The sequence below is a fragment of the Trachinotus anak genome, unplaced genomic scaffold, assembly GCF_046630095.1.
Source record: "Trachinotus anak isolate AG129_WGS33_773 ecotype Australia unplaced genomic scaffold, CSIRO_AGI_Tana_v1 ptg000005l, whole genome shotgun sequence".
In the NCBI taxonomy this organism is placed as follows: Eukaryota; Metazoa; Chordata; class Actinopteri; order Carangiformes; family Carangidae; genus Trachinotus; species Trachinotus anak.
The window spans coordinates 8,894,641-8,917,951 of record NW_027273856.1 but is presented as its reverse complement, the minus strand read 5'-3'; the positions used below and the strand labels follow the sequence as shown (position 1 = coordinate 8,917,951).

The 23,311-nt window shown below is 40.5% G+C and overlaps 1 protein-coding gene across 1 annotated transcript in view; it reads right to left on the bottom strand.

Annotated features, from left to right (window-relative positions):
- Positions 1–23,311, bottom strand: part of adam19a (ADAM metallopeptidase domain 19a) — a 200,264-nt gene that overhangs the window by 81,693 nt on the left and 95,260 nt on the right. Inside the window, exon 4 of the mRNA XM_071478225.1 lies at positions 6,549–6,630. Within this exon, the coding sequence (XP_071334326.1) occupies positions 6,549–6,630 (82 nt within the window). The remainder of the gene's footprint in view (positions 1–6,548; positions 6,631–23,311) is intronic.

Sequence of the window (23,311 nt, the reverse complement as noted above, 5' to 3'; positions counted from 1 at the left end):
TGCAACAAACAGCAACATTACAACTGTCTTTATACACATGTTTCAATATAGGTTTGTCCTTTAGGTCTGTCCTCAAGCTTGTCTGTGTCATGTTGGTAGAGAGTGATAGGAAACTAACTATGGTGTATCACAGTTACACATACAGTTGTTACATAGTTGACTTGCCCTTAATCCCTTTAATGATAAAATGTTACCGGAAATAGTTGCCACAACATCTGGAGGAGTGCTTTGGTCTGTTAAAACTTCACATTTGTGCAGACTGTGTGAGATGAAGCCACAGTATCAAAGCAAAGATGCAGCTTTTGTTTCAGCTTTTGTTGTCTTTTCATTCATCCTGACAGATGAGCAGCTCTGAACCTTTTCCAAAAGCAGCTGATTTCTTGTGGCGTGAGAAGTGTTCAGATTTATAAATGCTCCCCATCAGTGTTTTACCATTCATTTACACTGGGCATGCACATGCCGGTGTAAACAGGAAGCAGACAGTTAGTCGCAGAGAATACTATGAACAAGGAACAGCAAAGACACTTGTAGTAGGCTTAGGCCAATATTCAATAGTATCCAATATCACAATATTTCCTGCCATATGCAATATTTTTTATAATATCTATTTTTTTGGTTATTTTTGTTTTGGCGGTTTTGCAGTCTGCCCTGCTGCAGAGTCTGACCCACATGATAATATCATATATCATGATAACAGCTGCTAGAAAAGACAACAAGGTCAGAAACCCTTTACAATCAGCAAGTGAACATGGGCGTCTCATCATGGGTGGTTCATAATTTTGTCTTTTTCTGCCCGTCCAGACTACAACACAAGTTTTCAATTTAAAACGGGTCAAACGGGTCAAAATTTTAGGGGCTTGAAAACTCCGAAGCAGAAAAAACTCAAACTAAAACGTATTAGTGTGGATGTAGCCTCACTTGCATGCACTATGCTCAGAAGCACAGCCTTTGTCATTATCATTAACACATTCTAAAGCTAAAGTGTAATCTTATATGATCCATGGTGTGCGCACTTGAAGGGACTTGCAGGAACAACTTCTACTAAACTCTTTCTAAATCAAGTGAAGGTGGCACACACAGTGGGTGAGTGAACATACCCAAAATCACTGCATCCACTTGAATGACCTCAAAATGCAAAAGTGAGAGCAGCTCTGAAACTAAACAAAGCTTTCATTTTCATTTTCAACTTTTGTTTGAAAAAGCTATTAATCACTTAACAAAGCATATGAGTGTATAATTGAGCGTACAGAACTGCAGCCAAAAGTCTACTGAGGACAAACGGATGATTTGTTCCTGTGATGTAGTACTTAACAGCCAAGTTGATCAAAGGGCCAATCAGTGCATTAAAACCACCTCTGATCATCAGAAACTCTCCAGATGTGACACGTCTGCAAAGATCCTGATAAACTGAGTCTTTAAAGATTGAAATCAAGTGAGTTCAGTGGACTATGCATGAAGAGGATTGTGGCTTTGCTAAATACTGTTGATGAAAGACCAAAGAGGCAATCATCAAGAGGTTTTTTTTTCTCCGTTTTGAATCTCAACATTTGCAAAAACAACCAAAAAAAAGACAGAAAGAAAAACCAAGAGGGAGGAAAGTGACCTCGGAAATATTTGGATGTTTATACACAATACTGGTTGTTTTTTCTGAGGAAACTGTGGCATTTAACTTTTTGGACTGCAGGGTGGTGGGTTTTCTTTGTATTGTAAACCTAACAGCCAAAACAGTAACTTGACACTGAAAATCTTACCATATTAAAAAATTAAGAGTGAAAATGGTTAGAAAAGGTGAATAATGTGCTGACTCCTCAATATGATTAATTAAACAAGACATTTTAAATCATCAGCTTCAAATGTTTTAAAATCAGATTCACCCAGATTTTTAGCATATTTCCTAGATTCATATCAGAGTGAGCTGCTCCACTGCTGCCACCTTGGCAGTGCCTGACTCCGCCCGCAACCCCCAGCTAATCCAAAAATTCGCAAGGAAGTGGGGCATATATGGAGCTGAGACTTCGGTGCATGCTGGTTTGTGGCTGACTCACTGTTGGAGCCAGACTCTAGTAGTCATTAGAGGAACTACAGCTTTTAGCTCCTCACTGTTTCCTTCATCTTTCAGCCTGGGGGTTGATAGTTCTTGTATTGTCTGATAGGCTCCAGGTATTTGCGGTATACTTCACAATGATTGGCTCATTCACAGCTGTGCAGCTATTAACATCCAGTCACATTCATTCAGGAGTGACTCACAGACATTATAGCCTGACATTTCCCCACTGTTATGGGGCTGCGGCCTCTGAGCCTCCTCCTTATGTGGTATTTCATGTTATTGACTTAACTAAGATTCATGTTCATTAACGTGGATTAGCTCTCTCAACAGAGTCCACGTTGCTGCCTGGATTCACTCAGAGCTGCCTCAAACAGCACAGCCTGTGGTGCCAGATCTACCTGTAGAACCATTAACCATAAAAGATCTGAGTGCCTCTGGCTGAAATATATTCCACCATGCTGGATTTCAGTCTGTAGTGTAGTTAGTTCGTGATGCACCTCTGGAATGTTTTACAAGTCAGATGACTGAAAAGGTGAAATGTTTTCCTCCTCATCCACTTTTAAAATCTCCATCACCTTCACAGACCTCAGCATCAGAGCAGCGTGTCCTGTCCTGATGCATGAAACTAACTGTTTGCACACATTTCACTTCAGTTTAAATATAACACACTGTGTTGACATGTGAAAATAAACAAATGTTGACTATTGTATAACTCATCCCTACATTAGATGCAGGGAAACAGGGAATGACCGAGAGGAGCACCGCAGCAAGTTTAGTTTTAAATTTGAAATGTCTATTTTTTTTTTCCATTTTCCACACACATGTTTGTATTCTGTTACTAAGCAGTGCTGTTTTTCCTAATGGTACTTTAAGCAGTCGCTGTTACCATGTGATTTTAATGCCAAAACTTTATTCATCTTAATTTAATGTCACTCCTTTCCCTGGAATATCCTCAATGAAGGATAAAAAAATCCTAGATTAACAAACTGAGTTAACAACAACCAGTTAGGACAAAGTGTATGGAGATCTATGGCTGCCAATATTAAAATTAAGACATTTAGACTGTGACTTTATGATGTCACGGTGAACTTCACCTTTGACTCCATAATTTTATCCTGTTAGACATTTGTGTTAAATCATGTCATAATTCGCATACACTACCGTTCAAAAGTTTGGGGTCACTTAGAAATATCCTTGTTTTTTCAATGAAGATAACATTAAACTAATCAGAAATACACTCTATACATTGTTAATGTGGTAAATGACTATTCTAGCTGCAACTGTCTGGTTTTTAATGCAATATCTACATAGGTGTATAGAGGCCCATTTCCAGCAACCATCACTCCAGTGTTCTAATGGTACATTGTCTTTGCTAATTGCGTTAGAAGGCTAATGGATGATTAGAAAACCCTTGAAAACCCTTGTGCAATTATGTTAGCACAGCTGAAAACAGTTTTGCTGGTTAGAGAAGCTATAAAACTGACCTTCCTTTGAGCTAGTTGAGAATCTGGAGCATCACATTTGTGGGTTCGATTAAACTCTCAAAATGGCCAGAAAAAGAGAACTTTCATGTGAAACTCGACAGTCTATTCTTGTTCTTAGAAATGAAGGCTATTCCATGTGAGAAATTGCCAAGAAACTGAAGATTTCCTACAACGGTGTGTACTACTCCCTTCAGAGAACAGCACAAACAGGCTCTAACCAGGGTAGAAAGAGAAGTGGGAGGCCCCGCTGCACAACTGAGCAAGAAGACAAGTACATTAGAGTCTCTAGTTTGAGAAATAGACGCCTCACAGGTCCTCAACTGGCAGCTTCATTAAATAGTACCCGCAAAACGCCAGTGTCAAGGTCTACAGTGAAGAGGCGACTCCGGGATGCTGGCCTTCAGGGCAAAGTGGCAAAGAAAAAGCCATATCTGAGACTGGCCAATAAAAGGAAAAGATTAATACGGGCAAAAGAACACAGACATTGGACAGAGGAAGATTGGAAAAAAGTGTTATGGACAGACGAATCGAAGTTTGAGATGTTTGGATCACACAGAAGAACATTTGTGAGACGCAGAACAACTGAAAAGATGCTGGAAGAGTGCCTGACGCCATCTGTCAAGCATGGTGGAGGTAACGTGACGGTCTGGGGTTGCTTTGGTGCTGGTAAAGTGGAAGATTTGTACAAGGTAAAATGGATTTTGAATAAGGAAGGCTATCACTCCATTTCGCAACGCCATGCCATACCCTGTGGACAGCGCTTGATTGGAGCCAATTTCCTCCAACAACAGGACAATGACCCAAAGCACACCTCCAAATTATGCAAGAACTATTTAGGGAAGAAGCAGGCAGCTGGTATTCTATCTGTAGTGGAGTGGCCAGCGCAGTCACCAGATCTCAACCTCATTGAGCTGTTGTGGGAGCAAGAAGTGCCCATCAAGCCAATCCAACTTGTGGGAGGGGCTTCTGGAAGCATGGGGTAAAATTTCTCCAGATTACCTCTACAAATTAACAGCTAGAATGCCAAAGGTCTGCAATGCTGTAATTGCTGCAAATGGAGCATTCTTTGACGAAAGCAAAGTTTGAAGGAGAAAATTATTATTTCAAATAAAAATTATTTCTAACCTTGTCAATGTCTTGACTATATTTTCTATTCATTTTACAACTCATTTGATAAATAAAAGTGTGAGTTTTCATGGAAAACACAAAATTGTCTGGGTGACCCCAAACTTTTGAACGGTAGTGTATGAGCTTGTGAGTTATGACCAAATACATATTTTGTGAGGACCTCTGACCTTTCAGCACAAAATCTAATCAGTTCATTCTTGAATCCAAGCGAACGTTTGTGGCAGATGTAATGAAATTCCCTTCAGGCGGTCCTGATGTATTGCGTAAACACGAGTAGGACAGTCATGAGGTCACAGTGACCTTTGACCTTTGAGCAGCAAAATCTAATCAGCTCATTCCCGAGTCCAAGTGAACGCTTGATTTGATCTTGCATAATCAAAAACAACCAGGTTACATAGATACATACATGTAGTTTCAGTGATTTGCACCAGTTGGGTATTTTACACCAGCAGGTCTCTGGCTGCTGTTTAATTAGAGTCTCACTCACATGTGGCTCAGAAACTGGAGAAAGCCTCGAGCTGAATCACTGCCATTTCTCTCTGCTGCTGTGCAGTAGCCTATTAAAAGTGTTATATACTTATCTGGGAGTGCTGACAACTTTTTTATGCAGTTTCTGAGCCTTTTAGGTCGGCACCCACTAGACTCTGAGGACACTTGAGTTGAGCCCGCCAGTTCTTTACTTTGGCCCCTTAATACCAATCAATCATGGTCTGAATGCCACAGTCTGAGTATTGTTGCTGACCATGTGCTTCCCTTTATGGCCACAGTTAACCATCTTCTGATGGCTTCTTCTAGCAGGATAATACAGAGCTGCAGGGATGACGTATTTTTGGAGGCCAACCCTGAAGTCATTATCACCCTGGTTGCCTCCACAAACAGCCAATAGGATTTTTCTGTTGTGTTTTTGATGATTAGAGAAAATTTCAGTTTCTGATCCTGACAGGTTTTGTTCACCAGGATAATCTTCACTAGTGACACCACTTTATGATGTTTGAAGCCTAAATACAATCAACAGCAGTAAAAAGCTCATGTTAGGCTATAAACCAACTACACCACGGTCACATGACTTCACCGTCACCACCACTAACCTTCAACCTGTAGTCTGATTTAGCTCTGAGCTCTTCTACAAAACCTTTCCTCTGACAGAGTTAGTGACAGTTTGTAAAAACACAACAAGGCTGTAAAGGTGGACTGGTGAGGAGATCGGTTTTCATGTTGGACTGATGACGTTTAACGTCCCCGACAACCTCTGTCGTCTCATTTAGACACTTGTTAGCAACCGGCCTTTTTTAACAGATGGAGAAGCTTCAAGAATCAGGACTGAGGGATTTGCTGACAGATTTTATGTCAGAGAATCAAACCTGAAAATGTCTTGAGCTGGTTAAACACAGACCTTATTTCAGTTATCAACAAAAACCCAGAGACTTCAGGACTAGGAAAGGCTAACTAATTTCCAGGTTTTAGGACTCACTCGTGCGACACTCTACGCTTCATGTTCCAAAGTAAAACTGGCCTCAAACTGGTTTCATGAACATGAGAGTGAGTTCAGTGACCTCCCCAGACTCCAGACCTGAATCTGGTAGAACACTTTTGGGAGATTGAAATGTTGATGTCAACATGGAGCAGAATCTCAACAGTGACTGTGTCATGTATGTGTAGTAAACATGATATAGCCCTAAGGTCTTGTTCAAGATTTGATTTGGAACTGGGGTTAAGATTAGGTTGAGGTTCAGTTATAGTTTAGGTTGTCTTAGAATAAAGACATTGGTTTAAGGTTAAGAAATCAATGAATGTCCTCATGAGAAAAAGCAATAATAGGATGAAAACCTTTTTAAGGCTGAGGAGAGGAGATACAGCTTCCTGCAGACTTACTTCAGCTCTGTACTTACAGTGTAATTGTGATTGGTCACAGTGACCGGCTGTCCATCTTCTGTGTAGTAGGTCTCTGTGAAGTCTGGACCTAAAAGCTCACTGGGAAAGAACAAGAGAAGAAGAGAGGAGAAAAAGGAGGCAGGTAAGATAAGATTTATCTTTAATGATCCATGAGAAATTCAGGTCTCAGCAGCAGCAGGAAAGAAAAATACAGGCTGAGGCCGTGATCACACAGAACACAGTTTAGCAATTTCAGGATTATTTTCATTGACAAATCATTTTATACGCTGCTGTTAAACTGCAGGAACTTGTGTTTATCCACTTGAAGCATCCTTCTTTTGTGTCCAGGTGGGTTAATGTACAGTTACATCCACCAGCACCATGTGGAGAAAATAGAGACCAAGTTAAAGGCGAGTGTTTCTGCTCAGCCTTGTTTCGTCATCAGATCACGTCATGCTACAATCAGCAGCATCAGGCCAGGAGGGCCTTGATTTTTTCTCCTTTAGTCAGCTAATGGTATTAGCTGATGACATGAGCTGATGTCATTATCCCAACTCGTTAAGTGACAGCAGCTGACTGTGGGGTTGCTTAGCAATGACAACGTTTCCCGAGCAGCTTCCTGTGCAGCTCTCCAACAGTCAAGGAGTAGTGGTTCACCTCAGGTTAAACAGGGATATTATATTAAGTACATGCACTGTTAAAGAAAATCCTTTGACAACCTGAATTTCATCACCAGACATTTTACATTTTTTCCATACATTTTACTTATTTTTTCAGAATACATATTATAAAATAAACACAGTATTAAGGGTCAATTCAATTTTTTATCATAAGTCAACCAGATCTTCTATTTGATTCTATTCTATTTGACAATTTCACACATGTTAAGACCGTTAAGCCCCCTCACCCCAACTTCATTTGAAGAGGGGAGTGAGTGGGAATTTATTAACTGATTACATCATAGGATCCGGGTTGGATTTTTGAAGCTTGCCCCTTATCAAAGCCTAAAAGTCAGTATTAGACCAGGCAAGATCCAAAATTGAATATCTTGATACTGTCCAGCTAAACTATCCACAGACTGTATATAAAGATGGATGTAGCCTCTGTGATGTCACCCACAGGTTTCTGAAGAGCAACAGAGTGAGCTGCTCCACTGCGCCATCTTGGCAGTGCCTGACTCCGACAACTCCCAGCTAATCCAAAAATGGGCAAAGAGGTGGAGAGTGTGTGGAGCTGAGACTTAATTGAGGGCCACACCCCAAATTATGCATACATTTAACGGGACTGACTCACTGCTGGAGCCAGACTCTAGCGGTCATTAGAGGAACTGCAGCTTTTAGCTCGTCACTGTTGATGCTTCATGTTTCAGCCCTGGGGTTTGAGGCTAGAAAATATTGCGATACACAATATTATCGCGGAGGGAGTTATTAGTATTTGATGTTTCAGATTTAAGCCATGTTGCCACTAAACAGCAGTTCAAAGTTTTATTTGACACATGCCAAGTACAGTAGGTGGTATTCCGTCTCTTGTGAGTCCACAACTTTATGGAGGTGCAATATTAAATTGCTGGAATATTCATATTAGACCCATATTAGTGTCCAATATCATGTTTTATTATTCTTAGTTAATGTGACTGCTGGCGGACATGTTGGGAAAGAGGTGAATCCACAGCAGAATTATTAGCTGTCTGTTTAATCTGTACAATAAACAGGAAACATGTCAGAGACCGCGAACCCCCTCCATCATTACCTCGCAGACTAACGACAGTAATTGCCTGATGTGTGAGACCTCATTCTCACACATCTCATCCTGCCCCCTGAATCTCTGCTTTGAAGAAAATGCAAAGTCAGACCAAGCTTTAAAAATATTCATAGCTTCGTTCTTTACTTGCTGATGTCCCCTGTATCATTTTCTGACACTGCCAAGTTTGACTGCGAAAAGCATAATCTCCTCTAAATTAAATGTTGTATCAGCACGATGGAGTCTTTCATGTTGATGGAGTTGGGCGTTGATAACAAAAAGAGACAAAGAAAGAAAAAATATCTAAACATCTTCATTGCGATTGCATTGACTTTGATTCATCTGTTACTTATCTGATGCAAATTCTGATCTTGTCTCATCTCCACACTGTTGTTACTGCTCTACTGAAAGAGAGCTGGCAGAGCAGCTGCCGATGGTAAAGAAAATAGATGATTGTTTGATGTCTCCTAAAAGGTCACCTCAGAACAAAAATGCATTGGCTCAATTTGAGCCTGCAGGAGAAGAGGCTGACATTTGTCATGTCTGGGAATGAAGAAGTTGGCTGTCAAATGCCAAGACGTCCCTGGACAAACACTTCAGTGTTACAGATGTATGGATCAGCACCACGAGGACGCCTGGCCTCATTCAGCCTCTGTGTGCAGCTGAATTACTGACCAGACAGAGAAACACACAAGCAGCAGATCCCTGAGCACAAATGGCCAAATGGAAGACTGACGTGAAAAGATGAGCCCAATCTCCATTTGGTCCCGGGGGCCCTATTGTATTATTCATTGAGGGGGATCGTAATGGAACATAATCCAGCTTTCTCACCCTTTTTACTCCAGACAATTTGCTCTGCTATATAAAAAGACTGTCTTACGTGGCAGTCCTCTAAAGTTAATTCGATTGAAGCTGGTCCACACACAGCAGTGTGCGAAATTCAACTCCATCTTATTCAGGGCAGTATTTACACAGCATTTTCATCAAAGGGAGAAGGAAGGAAAAAGCTGATTGCTTTTCATGGCAGGTCACTGTCTTTCAAGCTTTCAGGATGGTGGAGAAACAAAGATCACAGTCAAATACCTTCTAAGGCTTAATTAAAAACCTGGCACAGAGAGCGATTAAGTCCCCCGCAAAACCTTGAAGCTTAGCAAATACTGGAAGAAATGTGCACCCACAGTGATCACCTGCTTATACGATAAATGACCTTTGTGCTCAACCAAAACAACACAGCACTGATCAATGTGTGAAATGAGTACAGATCACTTAAACAACCAAGCTTGACTGAAGCTGTCAGGCTGTTCAGGCATTTTCAACACTGAGGCTCGGGCTCAGGTACACAAGTAAAATCTTATTGTACTATGTTTAGAAATAAACATAAACATCAAATGTTACTATTGCAGTTTAACTTTCAATGTTGATTATCCAGCATACTTATATTGTGTCTTTGTTTTGTTACATCATACACAAATGTGTAAGCAGTGACATCCAGCTGCTTGCTAGCTAACGAACTGTGTTGGCGTGATTGAGATTCATATCACAGGAAATGGAGAACTTTGGAACCATTAGCAATTGATCAGGTTCTGTCAGGCAACTGGCGGCCCGCAGGCCAAAACTGGCCAGCCAGTAATAATATCTGACCTGCCAGATTATTCTAGTATCAGACTGACAGCCCCACATTTGGCTATAATGTCAAATAGAGATGCTTATTATACTTTATTCATGTTGATAGTGAATGACAAACACAAACAGTCACATCAGGCTGCAGCAGCACTATAGTCAGTGCACAGCACCTGAGGCTAAAATAGATCTCCATCATGGCAACAACCATCACCCGCGGAATCACTTCCCCTTTAGCAATTTTCCCAAAAAAATAAAAGCGCGGAAAAAAAATGTTTTTTTGCAGCAATGTTTTCTTTCAAGCTAATTGAGAGCTTTTATTCTGTTGCTCATTTGACAGATTTCTGCAACAAGCAACGTGTGGTATGAAAAAAACAACAGTTCAGTAAATCATACAAAATTATGTCTGACCGTGGACCATGAAGTCATACACATGAACAGTAACAACTTTCCTCTTTAGACTTTATGATTGCGACATTTTTCTCATGCTAACTAGCTTAAATGTTTAGCTAACTCAACTGTGCACACAACGTAATACTGTACCTACAGCACACAGACGATTAAAAACATACTCTGCTGAACATGAGGAGACTGGTCACTGATGCTAAGGAACAATTCTGAAAGCAAATGTGTAATGTGCATATATCAAGTAATTATTACAATAAGTCAGGTTCCTGTGTGTAACAAAGGAGCTGTCAGTCAATCTCAAAGTTAGAATTCACTACATGGAGAGAGGAACTAAAGCAGAGTTCATTAAGAGCATTAATAACTCAACGCTTGAGTTATTTTGATTCATTCTCTGCACCTCACACACATACATGTCTGATAAAGCGGTCTGTGTTGGTGACTAAAGGCACCAGTCAGATTATGTGTCTGTTGTATTTGCAAAACACAGACACACAACTGTAGCTTGTTTTGTTTCTGACTCTGGCAAAATTTAACCACAGGATTGAACAGCTTACAGAACAGTTACAGCAAGATGCTCTGAAACCTGTTGCAAGTTCCAGTAGCATTTTCAACATTTCAACATTTTCAAGCCTTTGATTATCTTCTGGCTGCCACCTAATGTTTCAGGAAAAGATTGGCCCGAGACCAAACATACAGGCCGACCCCTGATTAAGGGTGTGTGATGGTTGGCTCAGTAATGCTTGGTGGCAGTTGAATTACCGCTGTTTATGTTGGAGGTAAAACAGCTTGGATTTTATTTTGTGGCTCCAGCTGTTGGTTCTATCAGTTGTGGTAGCATCGTATTTAGCATAGAAACTGCTGAGATCTGGGAACATCCCAAAAAATAGATCAATGAAGCAATGCACCAAAGCAGCCCAATGATCAGAACCAACAGTTCATCAAGATGAGCTTCCACTTTATTTAGAAGTAAAACTCGTTAAACAGGAAAACTGCGAATTAGCTCAACCGGGGAAAATATGGTAGGTCAAACTTGAACTGGGAACTTGGTCTCTGAACTGTGATGCTTCTTTACAACTTATAGTTTGTTACAATCTGCTGTTTGTTGCCCATCTGGACCCATTTTAAGCAGTGGCGCTATATTTCAAGATCTCAGCAATTACAATATTATCATAATCTTTTTAACTCACCAGAGATACAAGTTGTCATAAACCTGTAAGAATATAGGGCAATTTAGAAGTATTAAGGTTCCAAATTTTACACTTTTCCTGTGTTTTTATCTGAAGTGTTGATATATTGATATATTAGTGGTTTTAACAACTGATAACTATCTCAGTGTAGTTTTACATCTCCTCTCTCAGGCTTCTCTCTGGAGCTCTACTAACAACGGGTTGGTGAGCCAATCAGAGGAGGCTCTGAGCCTCTCTTCTTTAATCTATATATGTTGCCCTCAGTGATGTCATCAAGGAACACAGCATCTCCTTTTATAGTCTTGCTGATGACACACATATTTTTGTTGCTGTGTCTCCTGATGACACAAGGCCAATTGATTCCCTTTCTAAATGTATTTTAGATATTCATCTGGAAGTCACAAAACTTTTTACAACTCAACCAGGACAAACCTGAAATTCGAATCATTGGTTCTAAAGCTCAGAGAGAGAAATTGGTCGCAACATTAAATTCCCTTAGACTTAATCCAAGCCAGCAAGCAAAAAACTTCAGGGTGATCTCTGATTCAGAGCTAACTTTAAAGCTCATGTAGGGCATATATCAAAATCTGCTTTTCATCACCTTAAAACCATTTCTTCTCTCTCTGAGTGACAGAAAAACTGATGCATGCTTTTATATACAGCAGACCTGACTACTGTAATGCCTACAAACACACTGTACCTGTTCTAAAGTCTCTACTTTGGTTGCCTGTCAGCTTCCATATTGATTTTAAAATTCTTTTCTTGTTTTTAAAGCACTTCATGGTCTTGCACCGGCATGTATGTCTGACCTGCTTACACTCTATGAACCAGTGAAGTTCCTTAGGTCCTCAGGGACAAGTCTGCTAAATGTTCCAAAGTGCAGGACTCAAAAGTCTGGCGAGGCAGCTTTTAGCTTTTATGCTCCAAGCCGCTGGAACAGTCTCCCCGAGGACCTGAAAGCAGAAGTGTTGAAATTTTAAAATATAAACTCAAGACCTAGAATTTTTTTGTCATTTTATTCCCTTATTTTATTGTAACTATGTTGTAAATTGTATTTTATATTGGATTATTATTCTATTTTATATTCTTTTATTATTAGTTATCTTATGTTGTGTGATGTTTTTTGGCCTTTTAAATCTATTTTATTGTATCTCATTGTCAGCTTTCTTATTGGATTTGTCTTTTTCTTTTCAGCTTTTCAGCTGCACTAACCTGTAAGAAAAGTGCTATACAAATAAAGTTTGACTGATTCATTCATTTATGCAATATGGAAACTTTCATCGCTTTTTTATTTATGTGTGGATGAATCGTAACATAACTTTAAAAAGCGAGACCTTCCACAGCTGCATCAGTTGCCGATAATAATCTGTGAGGTGATTTCTGTGGATGTGAGGTTTATGCTCGTTCCTGAGTGACTCACCTCTGTTCCTTTCCTCTACTCCCCTACAGCACCAACCAGCAACATTTAAAATTAGCTTAGAAATGGAGTCCACTAACAATGTCAACACACGACAGGCTCTGAGCACAACACAGACTCCAACACAAACTCCACAAACACAAAAAACAAAAAGGTTTTATCTAGTGAAGCTCAAACAGGGTCAACATCAGCTGATAACAAACTGACCATGTCTCACGTCCACAAATGCTTCTCCACAAGAAAAATGACTTTTATGGTTGGTGTAAAATTAAGTGACTTTGCTCAAGAGAGTGTGACTTGATGACTCGATTTGATTCTAGTGGTTGATCCCTCTTTGTTTTCTCTGCAAGATCCAAACCCCCACCTCTGTCAGGGAGGATGTGAGCAGACCCCACTCTGACACGTACTGGGTTGAGCGTTATCGTCTAACCATGAACGCTCATTAAAAAAGTGCCAGTGGATGTGGAGCAACTCATCAGCAGCCCTGATACTGAATAATTACACAAACACACCCAGCTTTTTTTCTCCCTCAGAGCATCAGCTGCAAAGCCACACAGTCTATCTGGGGTCGAACCGTTGTGCTACTTCCAAGAATAAAAGCAATGTGCTCTTTTTGAGGGAAGCAGCCAGGCAGCCGGGCTTTGGTGTGTTGATATAATTTGTTCTAATGAGCAGGCCGAGAGGATAAGCAGCTGGACACAGCTTTGTGTGTGTGTGTATGTGCCTGGATGTACTGTAGAAGTGCAGTGTTTTTATACCCAAGATCTTTTCTCTTTCTGGCTTCTGATTGGTTAGAAAAGCTCCTATACGCTGGTTAACCTTCTGTGCTATGCTTCAAGCAAAATACATCAAGAACAACCAGTACAGACGCCTGTATGGTTAAAGTTTGGGTAGGTTTTGATAAATCAATAATTTAGTCTATAAAATGTCATAAAATAGTATAAAAATACCCATGAAACCTTTCTGCAGCCCTAGGTAAGGTCCTCAGATGTTTTTTTAATCTTATTTAGTCCCAAATCCAAGGATAGTCAGTTAGCAGTGTAGCAGGCATTGTACTGGACCACTGTGGTGAAGAGGGAACTGAGCCGGGAGGCAAAGCTCTTGATTTAACAGTTAATCGTAGTTCCAACCCTCACCTGTGGTCATGAGTTTTGGGTAGTGACCAGAAAAATAAGATCACGGATACAAGTGACTAAAATGAGTTTCCTCTGCAGGGTGTCTGTACTGAGCCTTAGAGACAGGGTGAGGAGCTCTGACATCTGGAGGGAGCTCAGAGTAGAGCGGCTGTTCCTTCTCACTGGAGGTTTTCCAGGCACATCCAACTGGCAGGAGGCCTCGGAGCAGACCCAGAACAAGCTGGAGAGATTAAATATCTCATCTGGCCTAGGACCTGCTGCCATCATGACCAGACCTCGGATAAGTGGAAGAAAATGGTTGGATGGATGGATCGATGGATGAATCAATTAGCAATGAAACAAAACAGAGCAGGTAATCCACACATTTAAGAAGCTGGAGGCAGAAAAGGCTCAACATTTTTACTTGTGAGTGAGGCTACATAACCTCGACATAACACTTTATTCCTCTAATTAATAAGTTGAATTCAGAAGCAATAGAACCATTTCTCACTTCAACACACTCAAAGGTTTTGCTGCTACAGTCTAGCTTATGGTGGCTAAAGTTAGCTAATCTTAGCTAGAGATAAATATTGCTGTTTAATTAATGTCATTTCTAAGTCTCACTGACTTTATGACTAATGCTACACTGGTATTATTTTAGAATCCACCACCATGGAATTGTCCCTTGCGGCCACAATGCTGCTTCAAACTACCGTTGATTTGATTGTTAGAATTGCTGTTGATTAATATATTATATCTATCAACTTATCAGTTCATACTTTGTCTGTGTTTGCCCTGCTTAATAAGTGGCTCATATTAAATTAAATTCAACTGTTGGTAGCTGTCTGTTTCGTGTCCTCTTAGCTGTGCAGTAGGGATGAGAGGAAGTTCAGAAGCTTCATGGCACCAGCTGATATGTTTTGCTACAACAGAACATCAAACATTGGACTGTAATTCAATAATAGGCTTGGGTGATATCCAAAATTCAACATCTCGATACAGTCCAGAGCAAATATCGCTATATGTGATATGAATGAATATCAGCCTAAGCCTATTTGGTATCACTGATTAATACTTAATAAGTGATATTTTACAAGAAGCATGCATTAAATGACAACAGAAGATTGGTCACTTGTAGTGGCAGAGAACTATCAGCTGAACCCGCAGCTTCACTGAGCTTTATAATGAGTTTCAGCTCTGTGCTTAGCAGTCTGACACAAACATGGCTCTAAGTGAATGATAATGTTGCTCTGTAACTGCAGGATCTGGAGGTAAGTGACTGCTTTCTAACAAGCTCACCATATTATCCTAAAAGGTAATGATATGTCAATGTTCACAACTGTGGCCAAAAAATCTGTTACACATGAAGTTTAAGAAGGAAATCTACCACGATGAGGTATTATCACGTCAGACTGTCCCTGCCATCTCGATTCTGACTGAGGACCAGTTCAAAATGAGCTTGTTGGTGCTGCCATCCTGCGCTGGTGACGTCATTGGAGTGTATGCTGGAGGACCCGGCTGTACACCTGCCCGACCCAATCACAAGCCAATCTTGACATCACGCACCTGTTTTATAGCATCAAATAAGTGATTAAAAAAAAGTATCCGAAAAATAAACACTTGACATTTTAGCTTTTGTTTAGCTTTAGGTTTTCAGTTTTTTTTTTTAAGGTTTAGGAACACTTGACATTTTAGATTTTTCTTCAGCGTCACATGCTGACCAAGAATCACTTCCTCTATTAAAAGTCATTGCCTGTGGGTGTTCTCATTAGAAACTGACAGGATAGGTGGAACAGCAAATGTCAACAAGTCAACAACACACAGACACAGTCACCTTTGTCTGGTGGGAAATGTGATATAATCAGGCCTCTGCCATCACCAGACCCCGTGAGCAAACACAGCCAAATGCAGTTAGTGTTAGAGCTGCTTAAATGAACGCATCACATGAAAATGACGAGAACTGACCAGACTATTCTGCTGTCTGAGGAGGTCTTATTCAACAGGCATGCCTGAGGGCCGCCGGGACTAATAGGAAAACAGGGAAGGCCAGAGTCAGTGAATGGCACCACTGTCATGATTGTTCTGAATCACAAGCTGGAAATTAAATACAGTAAATGTTGGAGGTGTAGCTGCACTCAAATGAAGATTTCTGGAGGGTTACTAACAATAGTGTCGTGGCTTTAAAGCTTTAACAGTTTCTACTGTGGCCTGGATTCAGCCTGAAAGGTTTCTTTGTCCAGGGCAGAGACACAACTTCTTGCTTCTTTATCTGTGTGGGTGCACACTGATGCTCTTTAAGGCTCCACAGAGAATAGATTTTATAGGATGGCGAAGCAGGAAGTGTCTCTGATAGTATCCATGGTGACATCCCGAGGATCAGGCTATGTTTTCCAGTTCACTGATAAATGTACGTGAAGATCAGTTAAACATTCAAGGCTGACAAAAGAGATCAAAGTCTCCGGGGAGCATCAGTTATCTCTGCTGTCAGGTAAAAACCTTGTGTTTCCACAATGGCCACTGTTCAGGAACTAAGAGTGGCTTTGTTTTCATCTTTATGATGAAGTATCTCTAGCTTTATTCATATTATATGTTTTTTCACTGAGCAGAAAAGGATGTTGGAATATAAACTAGACCCCTGTGTGTGAATCTGCAAAAAGATCCTGGGAATTGATGGGTAGTGTTACAGAATAAAAACCCTGTCAACACCAATCAGAGACGCAGAAAATCTATTGTATTTAACCAGGTGGGGTCTGTGCGACTCCAAACACAAGAGATGCATCATTTTCTGAAAAATGTGACCAGATCATGTCTCTAAGCAATTCTCATAAAATTAGGAAAACTGATACCAAGAATCACTGAGTTTATTACTATAAAATAATGTTAAGAATGTTTTCTAAAATGTGATTGAAAACTACCCAAATAAAATAAAATCCAAAAACAAAAAAGCCAACATTGTACCCACCCAGACATATTCAAACACCAGTGATGCATAAGAATGCCATAAGAATGAACCTTGGAAAACATACTGGTGCCGCCCACTACTACTTAAAGACTGAAGGCACCTCTAGTGGTGCATGGAAGTGTTTGCCAAGTGACAACCTGGTGATTTCCTCATTGTTTTCTACACCACTCAATTATGTAAAGGTCGTAAGTGTAATTTGTCATAGTCAACTTTTCTACCTGATTCTCTGATGTTCAGTCACATTTATGAAGAACCAGCACTTCCGTAAGAACTACAAGTCCCACCTCGCAGTTGTTTGCCGCTGCCAACCAGCCATGTTTGAGGAAACATTGTCTCTCTCTCTCTATCTCCCCTTCCTGAGTTACAGAACTGAATGATAGCCAGTAGTGTTTTTGATGATGTCACAAGGAAGTTGACCTTTGACCTTTTGGCTATAAAATTTCATCATTTCATAATTTTATCCTAATAGACATTTGTATTGAATTGTGTCATAAATGGCATATAAATTCTTGAGTTATGGCCAAAAAAAATCTCATCAGTTCATCCTTGAGTCCTAAATCAAGGGATTCCCTTGAGGAGTTCCTGAGATATCACATGCACAAGGCCAAAAGTCTGTTCTGTGAGGTCACCATTACCTTGACCTTTGACATTCGTCCACCAAAGTCTAATCAGTTCGTGCCTGAGTCCAAGTGAATGTCTGGGCCACGTTTGAGGGAGTTACTGAGATATCGAGTTCACTAGAATGGGACAGATGGACAGACGGACGGACAACCCGAAAACATAACGCAGCTGGCCCTGACTGTCACTGCCACAGAGCCATGAAAATGAAGCATGGAAACATGTTGCTAGGGAACTGACATATTTGGTGCCAATCAGAGGTGAGTGTGTACATTGTGGGCAACACAAACAAAGCAACAACAACAAAAAAAAAAAGTCAAAAAGGAATCCTGTGTCCATCAAACAAACCACAGTAGCTTCTGTTATCTGGGGTAAATATCTGTAAGACACTCCCTGAGCAGCTGGACAGACGTACACCAACCGGTGAGTGTCGCAGCTACACACTTTTAAAAGGATCATCTCTCTAGCAATGAACACAAAAAGAGTCAGGGTCAAGATTACTATGAAAACTATACAGACATGACACCCTTGACATTTACACTATTATTGTGGAGTGAAAGTACTTGGTTTTGAATGTCAACATACAGCAGGAGAAAGAGGGAGCAGAAGGGAGAGACCTTGGGTGAATAGAGAGAGCAGGATAGAGGAGGTAAAGAACAAGCGGCTGCAACATTCATCACTAACAATCTCTGTTTTTCTTATTCTTAATGTTATCCTTGATGCTTTAGACTGTGCAGTGTTTTTCTCCAGATAAGGCAGTCACAGAATAAACAAAACACGCCAAAACTGTGAGGCTCTGAAGTACGTGACTGACACCTGCAACACACAACAAAAGCATCGGACATCCACAATAAGTCAAGGAGTAGAGGTTTGGATTCTGACTATGAATGTGATAGAATTACTGCTGAGATATTTTACTAAAAACCAAACATATGAACCTCATGGTGGCTCCTCTCTCAGGCTTCTCTCTGGAGCTCAAGTGAAAACAGGTCGGTGAGCCAATCAGAAGAGAGGCTCTGAGTCTCTCTTCTGGGGGGCATGGCTGAGGTGGTGACTGCTTTGTTGTGACATCACAAAGTTGCAGAAGTCCTGACGGCTGGTTTTAAGGCTCAGTTTCTGAATACAGGCTGTGTGCATTTCTCTGTGGACTGAGGCTTTGATACTTTCACAGTATTAATATAGAACCTAGACCTGCTTTATAATCACAAACACATGGACATCTACCTTTAGACTGGATGGGACCTTTAATGTCAGTGGATCACCAGTATCAGCAGGATTCATGCTCTGGGCTGTTGTTGATAGAGCATCATGCTGCTATGATGAAATGAGCAGGAGAGACACAAAATTTTGATCATGGGGTTTTTTTTATTTTGTTTTTTTTTCTGTCATGCAACAGGAAGTGTGCAAATGGAGCATGAATGAGATTTGCAAATGTAAAGGTTGGGGGGGGGGGGGGGGTCTGAAAAGTCTGAAGACCGTTCATATCCAGACTACATTTAATGGCAGTATGCCCAGTGCTAATGAAGATCTCCTGCTGGCAGATGGAGATTATTCTTATTGTGCTGCCTTTCACTGCAGATTCCACCTTTGAACAGTGAATGATGAATAATGTCAGTTGTGTAATACTGAGCAGTGGGTGTGTGACTGCAGAGTTGATGAGGGTTAAAAATACTGAGCATGGCCAATGTAGCACAACAGGGAGGCAGCCAATAAAGCAAACTTACATATGTAGATGTCTCATGCTGACCAAAGTTCACTGTTCAAGGAAGTCATAACTCAAGGTCCACTTTTTTCAGAGCCTTAAATCACTCTGCACCAAACTGCACCAACCAGGAAATGTTGGTGAAAGCCTCAGAAAATGCTAATTTGGATTGTTTTGTCAATCTTGAATTACCCGGTGCTATGACTTTGGCTAACACAGACATCTGCACACACCCACTGTATGTGTAGATGTGTTTTTGCTTGTTCATGCATTTCCTGTTATGAAGCTTAGATGTTTCAAAGCTTTTAGAAAAAATCGGATTGTCAGGTTGTTAACTACGTGGCACTGTTCTTCTGACATTTGATTCTCCAGATAAAGGAAACTTTGCTTGTAACTGTCACAGATCATCTGCCTCAGACTCCGGCTAAACAAACACTAGACTGAACAGACGACTGGAAAACACACTGTCAGACATCACGGAGCTCTTGAAGGAGTGAAATGGAATTGAGTTTATTTAATTTCTTCTTCTATTTCACAAAAATATTAAATGGGAAAATATTTATCATGAGATACTGAGAACTTAGTAACTGACAGAGACAGAACAGGCAGGCCACACTGAAACAGTGGTCTGTGTATGTGCCTACATTCACATTAATTATAAATCATTCCATAAATATAAAAATAATAAATAAGCCAGATGTGGCTCGTTTATCCCAACATGCAGGTGTTTGCACTTCGTCTGATTTCTCAGACATTGTGTTGTTTCGACGCACTGATGCATACACACTTGGTGAAATGAGAGATATTTGACTGACTGAGGATATGCAAACAGCAGATTAATAAACAGCCCAGGCTGGAGTGGGTCTTACTCTCAGCCTCATCAATGCAGAGTGGTTCACCTCAATCAGGGAAAGGTTACTGCCGAGGAAATAACCCGCTAATGTGAGACAACTCCAAACTAACTCCAACAACAGCAAAGAGACATCATCCACATGGAAACATCACCTAAAAGACATTCTGAAAGATCATTGTCATCATCATCATCATCACTGCTGCAGCAAAATAATATTAGAACATATACAGATATAAAATCCATCCAAATGCTAATTTTATTTTGCGAAAAACTGGCAGTAGTTAGCCTAGCTTAGCATGAAAACTGGAAGCAGGAAAACAGCTAACCTGGCTCTGTCCAAACATCAAAACTTGCACCAATCAACACCTATAGAAACTAGTAACTGATTAACATGTTCCACATTGGTAGTAAATATATATATATATATATATATATATATATATATATATATATATTTATTTATTTATTTATTTATATAAATATCTATAAATCTCCCTCTCACCCCTCTGGGATGGTGTGCATGTTTCACAAAATGTTAAATGAGTCTTTTCACATTAAAGCGTATATTGTCCACTTGCTGAAAATGATATCTTTTATTTAGGTGCTGTTGGCAGCATCTTGTGTCAGTACTTCTGCACCACCCGTTTCCTGTCACTTTTTACCCTCTGTCCTGGTACAGGTGTGTCAAACTGCTGCATGAATTTCAATTGTCATTGAATTTCATCAACTAGCCTAAGCTCCTATTTATGCATGCAAAAATTAAAAGTACATTAGATTTGATGAAGTACTTCTCATTAGATTCATCTTTAAGAACAGATTAGGAAGCACAGAATCAGAAGTGTTGAACAGAAACTGATGTTTCCAGTGAACCGTGAAATCAGGCTGAAGAAGTGAGAACTGAACACTGAAGGGTGTTGTTCCTTTTTCTTGTCACAAACTGTTTTCACTTGCCGTCAAGTTTCAGTCATGTTTTGAAGTATCAACGGACTCTCCTTCATGTGCTAGAACAACATCCTTAATACCCCTGCTGTAGAGCGGTTTGTCGCCTCACTTCTCTGAAACACAGCAGCTATGTCAGTCTGGTTAAAGGTGTGACTCGATCTCAGTGGGGATGAGGTTTACCACAAACCCTGACATGGGTTTTGAGCCCTGTGGCGTAAAACAGGTGACAGTTAGACACCTTGAGCTGTTAAATTATAACATTGACCTCAGATAATCTGCTTTTTGAAGCACAAATGGAAAATCACCGCTTACATCCTTCTGTATTTATGCAAGGCTGATGAAAACACAAACATTTAATTAAGATAAGAGATAAAAACATTTCTTTCTCTAAATTTCATAAATACAGCGAGCACAAGAGACTTGATTGTGGACATTTTGTGTGAGTTCTAACTGTAAACCATACTCCCTCAAGGGTTATTAATTCCCAGCTTTATTTGTGCACAAGCAGCAAGATGCAGAGAGCAGAGTGGATTTCAATACACTACATCAACACTGAACACACCTCTGCTATGAAAAACCAATATGCTGTATTACAGGGAAACTAGATTTGAAGAGTTGGATGGATTTTGTTATTAAAAAAAAACCCTGAAAATATTAATATTTGTTAGAGTGATGTGATGAGGCTGACTGTTCATTTACATTTATTCAGAGATTAGTTGGAGCTTTAGATCGATGGAAGACATTTCAGACACACTGTGTTTGGAAAAGTACTTTGCTGTACTTTGCTGAAAATGCAGATGCAAGTTCACACGAACGCAGTATGTATGTACATGTACTGCTTGTGTTTCAATTCCGGAGGATGCAGTTTGTGGTGCTGTTGAATTGTATTGCACCGAACAGAGATGTGTTTCTGTTGTTCAGCCTGCCCCCACTGATATAAATGGGGTGGACAAAATAATAGATACACTTAGTACCTCTGTAACATAATACAGTTCAACAGCACCAAAAAACTGCAGCCCCAAAAATGATCCTGTAGTTCAGTGGTTCCCGACCTGTGGGCCGGGGACCACTGGTGGGCAGCCGTTTTTGTGAAAAAACATGTTTGCTATCTTAGTCTGATTGTACGCAACAACTTCACTGTCAAAATGGATAGCTGGTTAGTATCAGGAAGAGTTAATAGGAAAGAGAGTCAAGAGACAGAAGAGTAAAAGTCAGGGGATCATGCAAATTCTCATCTTGGAACATCTGCTGGGCACCATGAATATCTGTGTCTGCTAATTATTTCACAGGACAGGTAAAAATGGGATTTGCCAAGATTCATCCTCTAGGACAAAAACCATCCAATAGTTGTTGAGATATTTCAGTCTGGATCAAGTGGTGGACCAGACAAGTGAGTGAAATTTCAAGCTATGGAGCCACAATCTCAGATATCACAAACATGGCAGAAACACAAATGTGAGGTGCTTAATGATGATAAGGACGCACACCTGAGGACATCTGGGGACACCTGAGGACACCTGAGGACACCTGAGGACACCTGAGGACACCGGAGGACAGCTGAGGACAGCTGAGGAGAGCTCATGCTCAATCTTTTCTTTATGTTTTTCAGGAGCAGAGTTCATCACAATGGTTGTTCAATCCTTCTGCTGTTTTCTGGAGGCCCAGGGACCGCATCAGTTTAACGTATCAGTGCTTCCTCAAAGTGAGCTGAACGTTAACCAGTAATTGCCCCAAAATTGTTGCTCTCTTCAAATGATGCATTAAGAAAAGAGATGGAGCCACATCAGGGCTGAGCATCATTTCTTTTCAGAGACCACGTTTACAGTCAAAACAAGATTAAATATACCGAGGTCTGGTCAAGGCAGCATGTCTTTGGTTGTCACTCCAGGGTTTTGGTGAGTCATTGACCTTGTAATAATGGATCCATTTCTTTTCAGGAACAAAAACAGATGCTTGTTTAACATGGACCGAGGACATGTCCGACAGAGACGGAGCCACAGTGGGAGAGAAGGACGAGAACTTCAGGAGGAAATGTTTTCACCCCTTCTCTAGCTCTTCCTCTTTGTGTCTGTATTTTCTTCTTCCTCTGTTTTAGAAGTGATTCTTTACTTCTCAGTGCAGCTGAGGTTTCCCAACACGTTAAGTCATGATGGCGGCTGACAGGATTTTATGGTGTGCTTTGGAGCTGCAGATTACAGTTGTGGGGAGAGGACAGT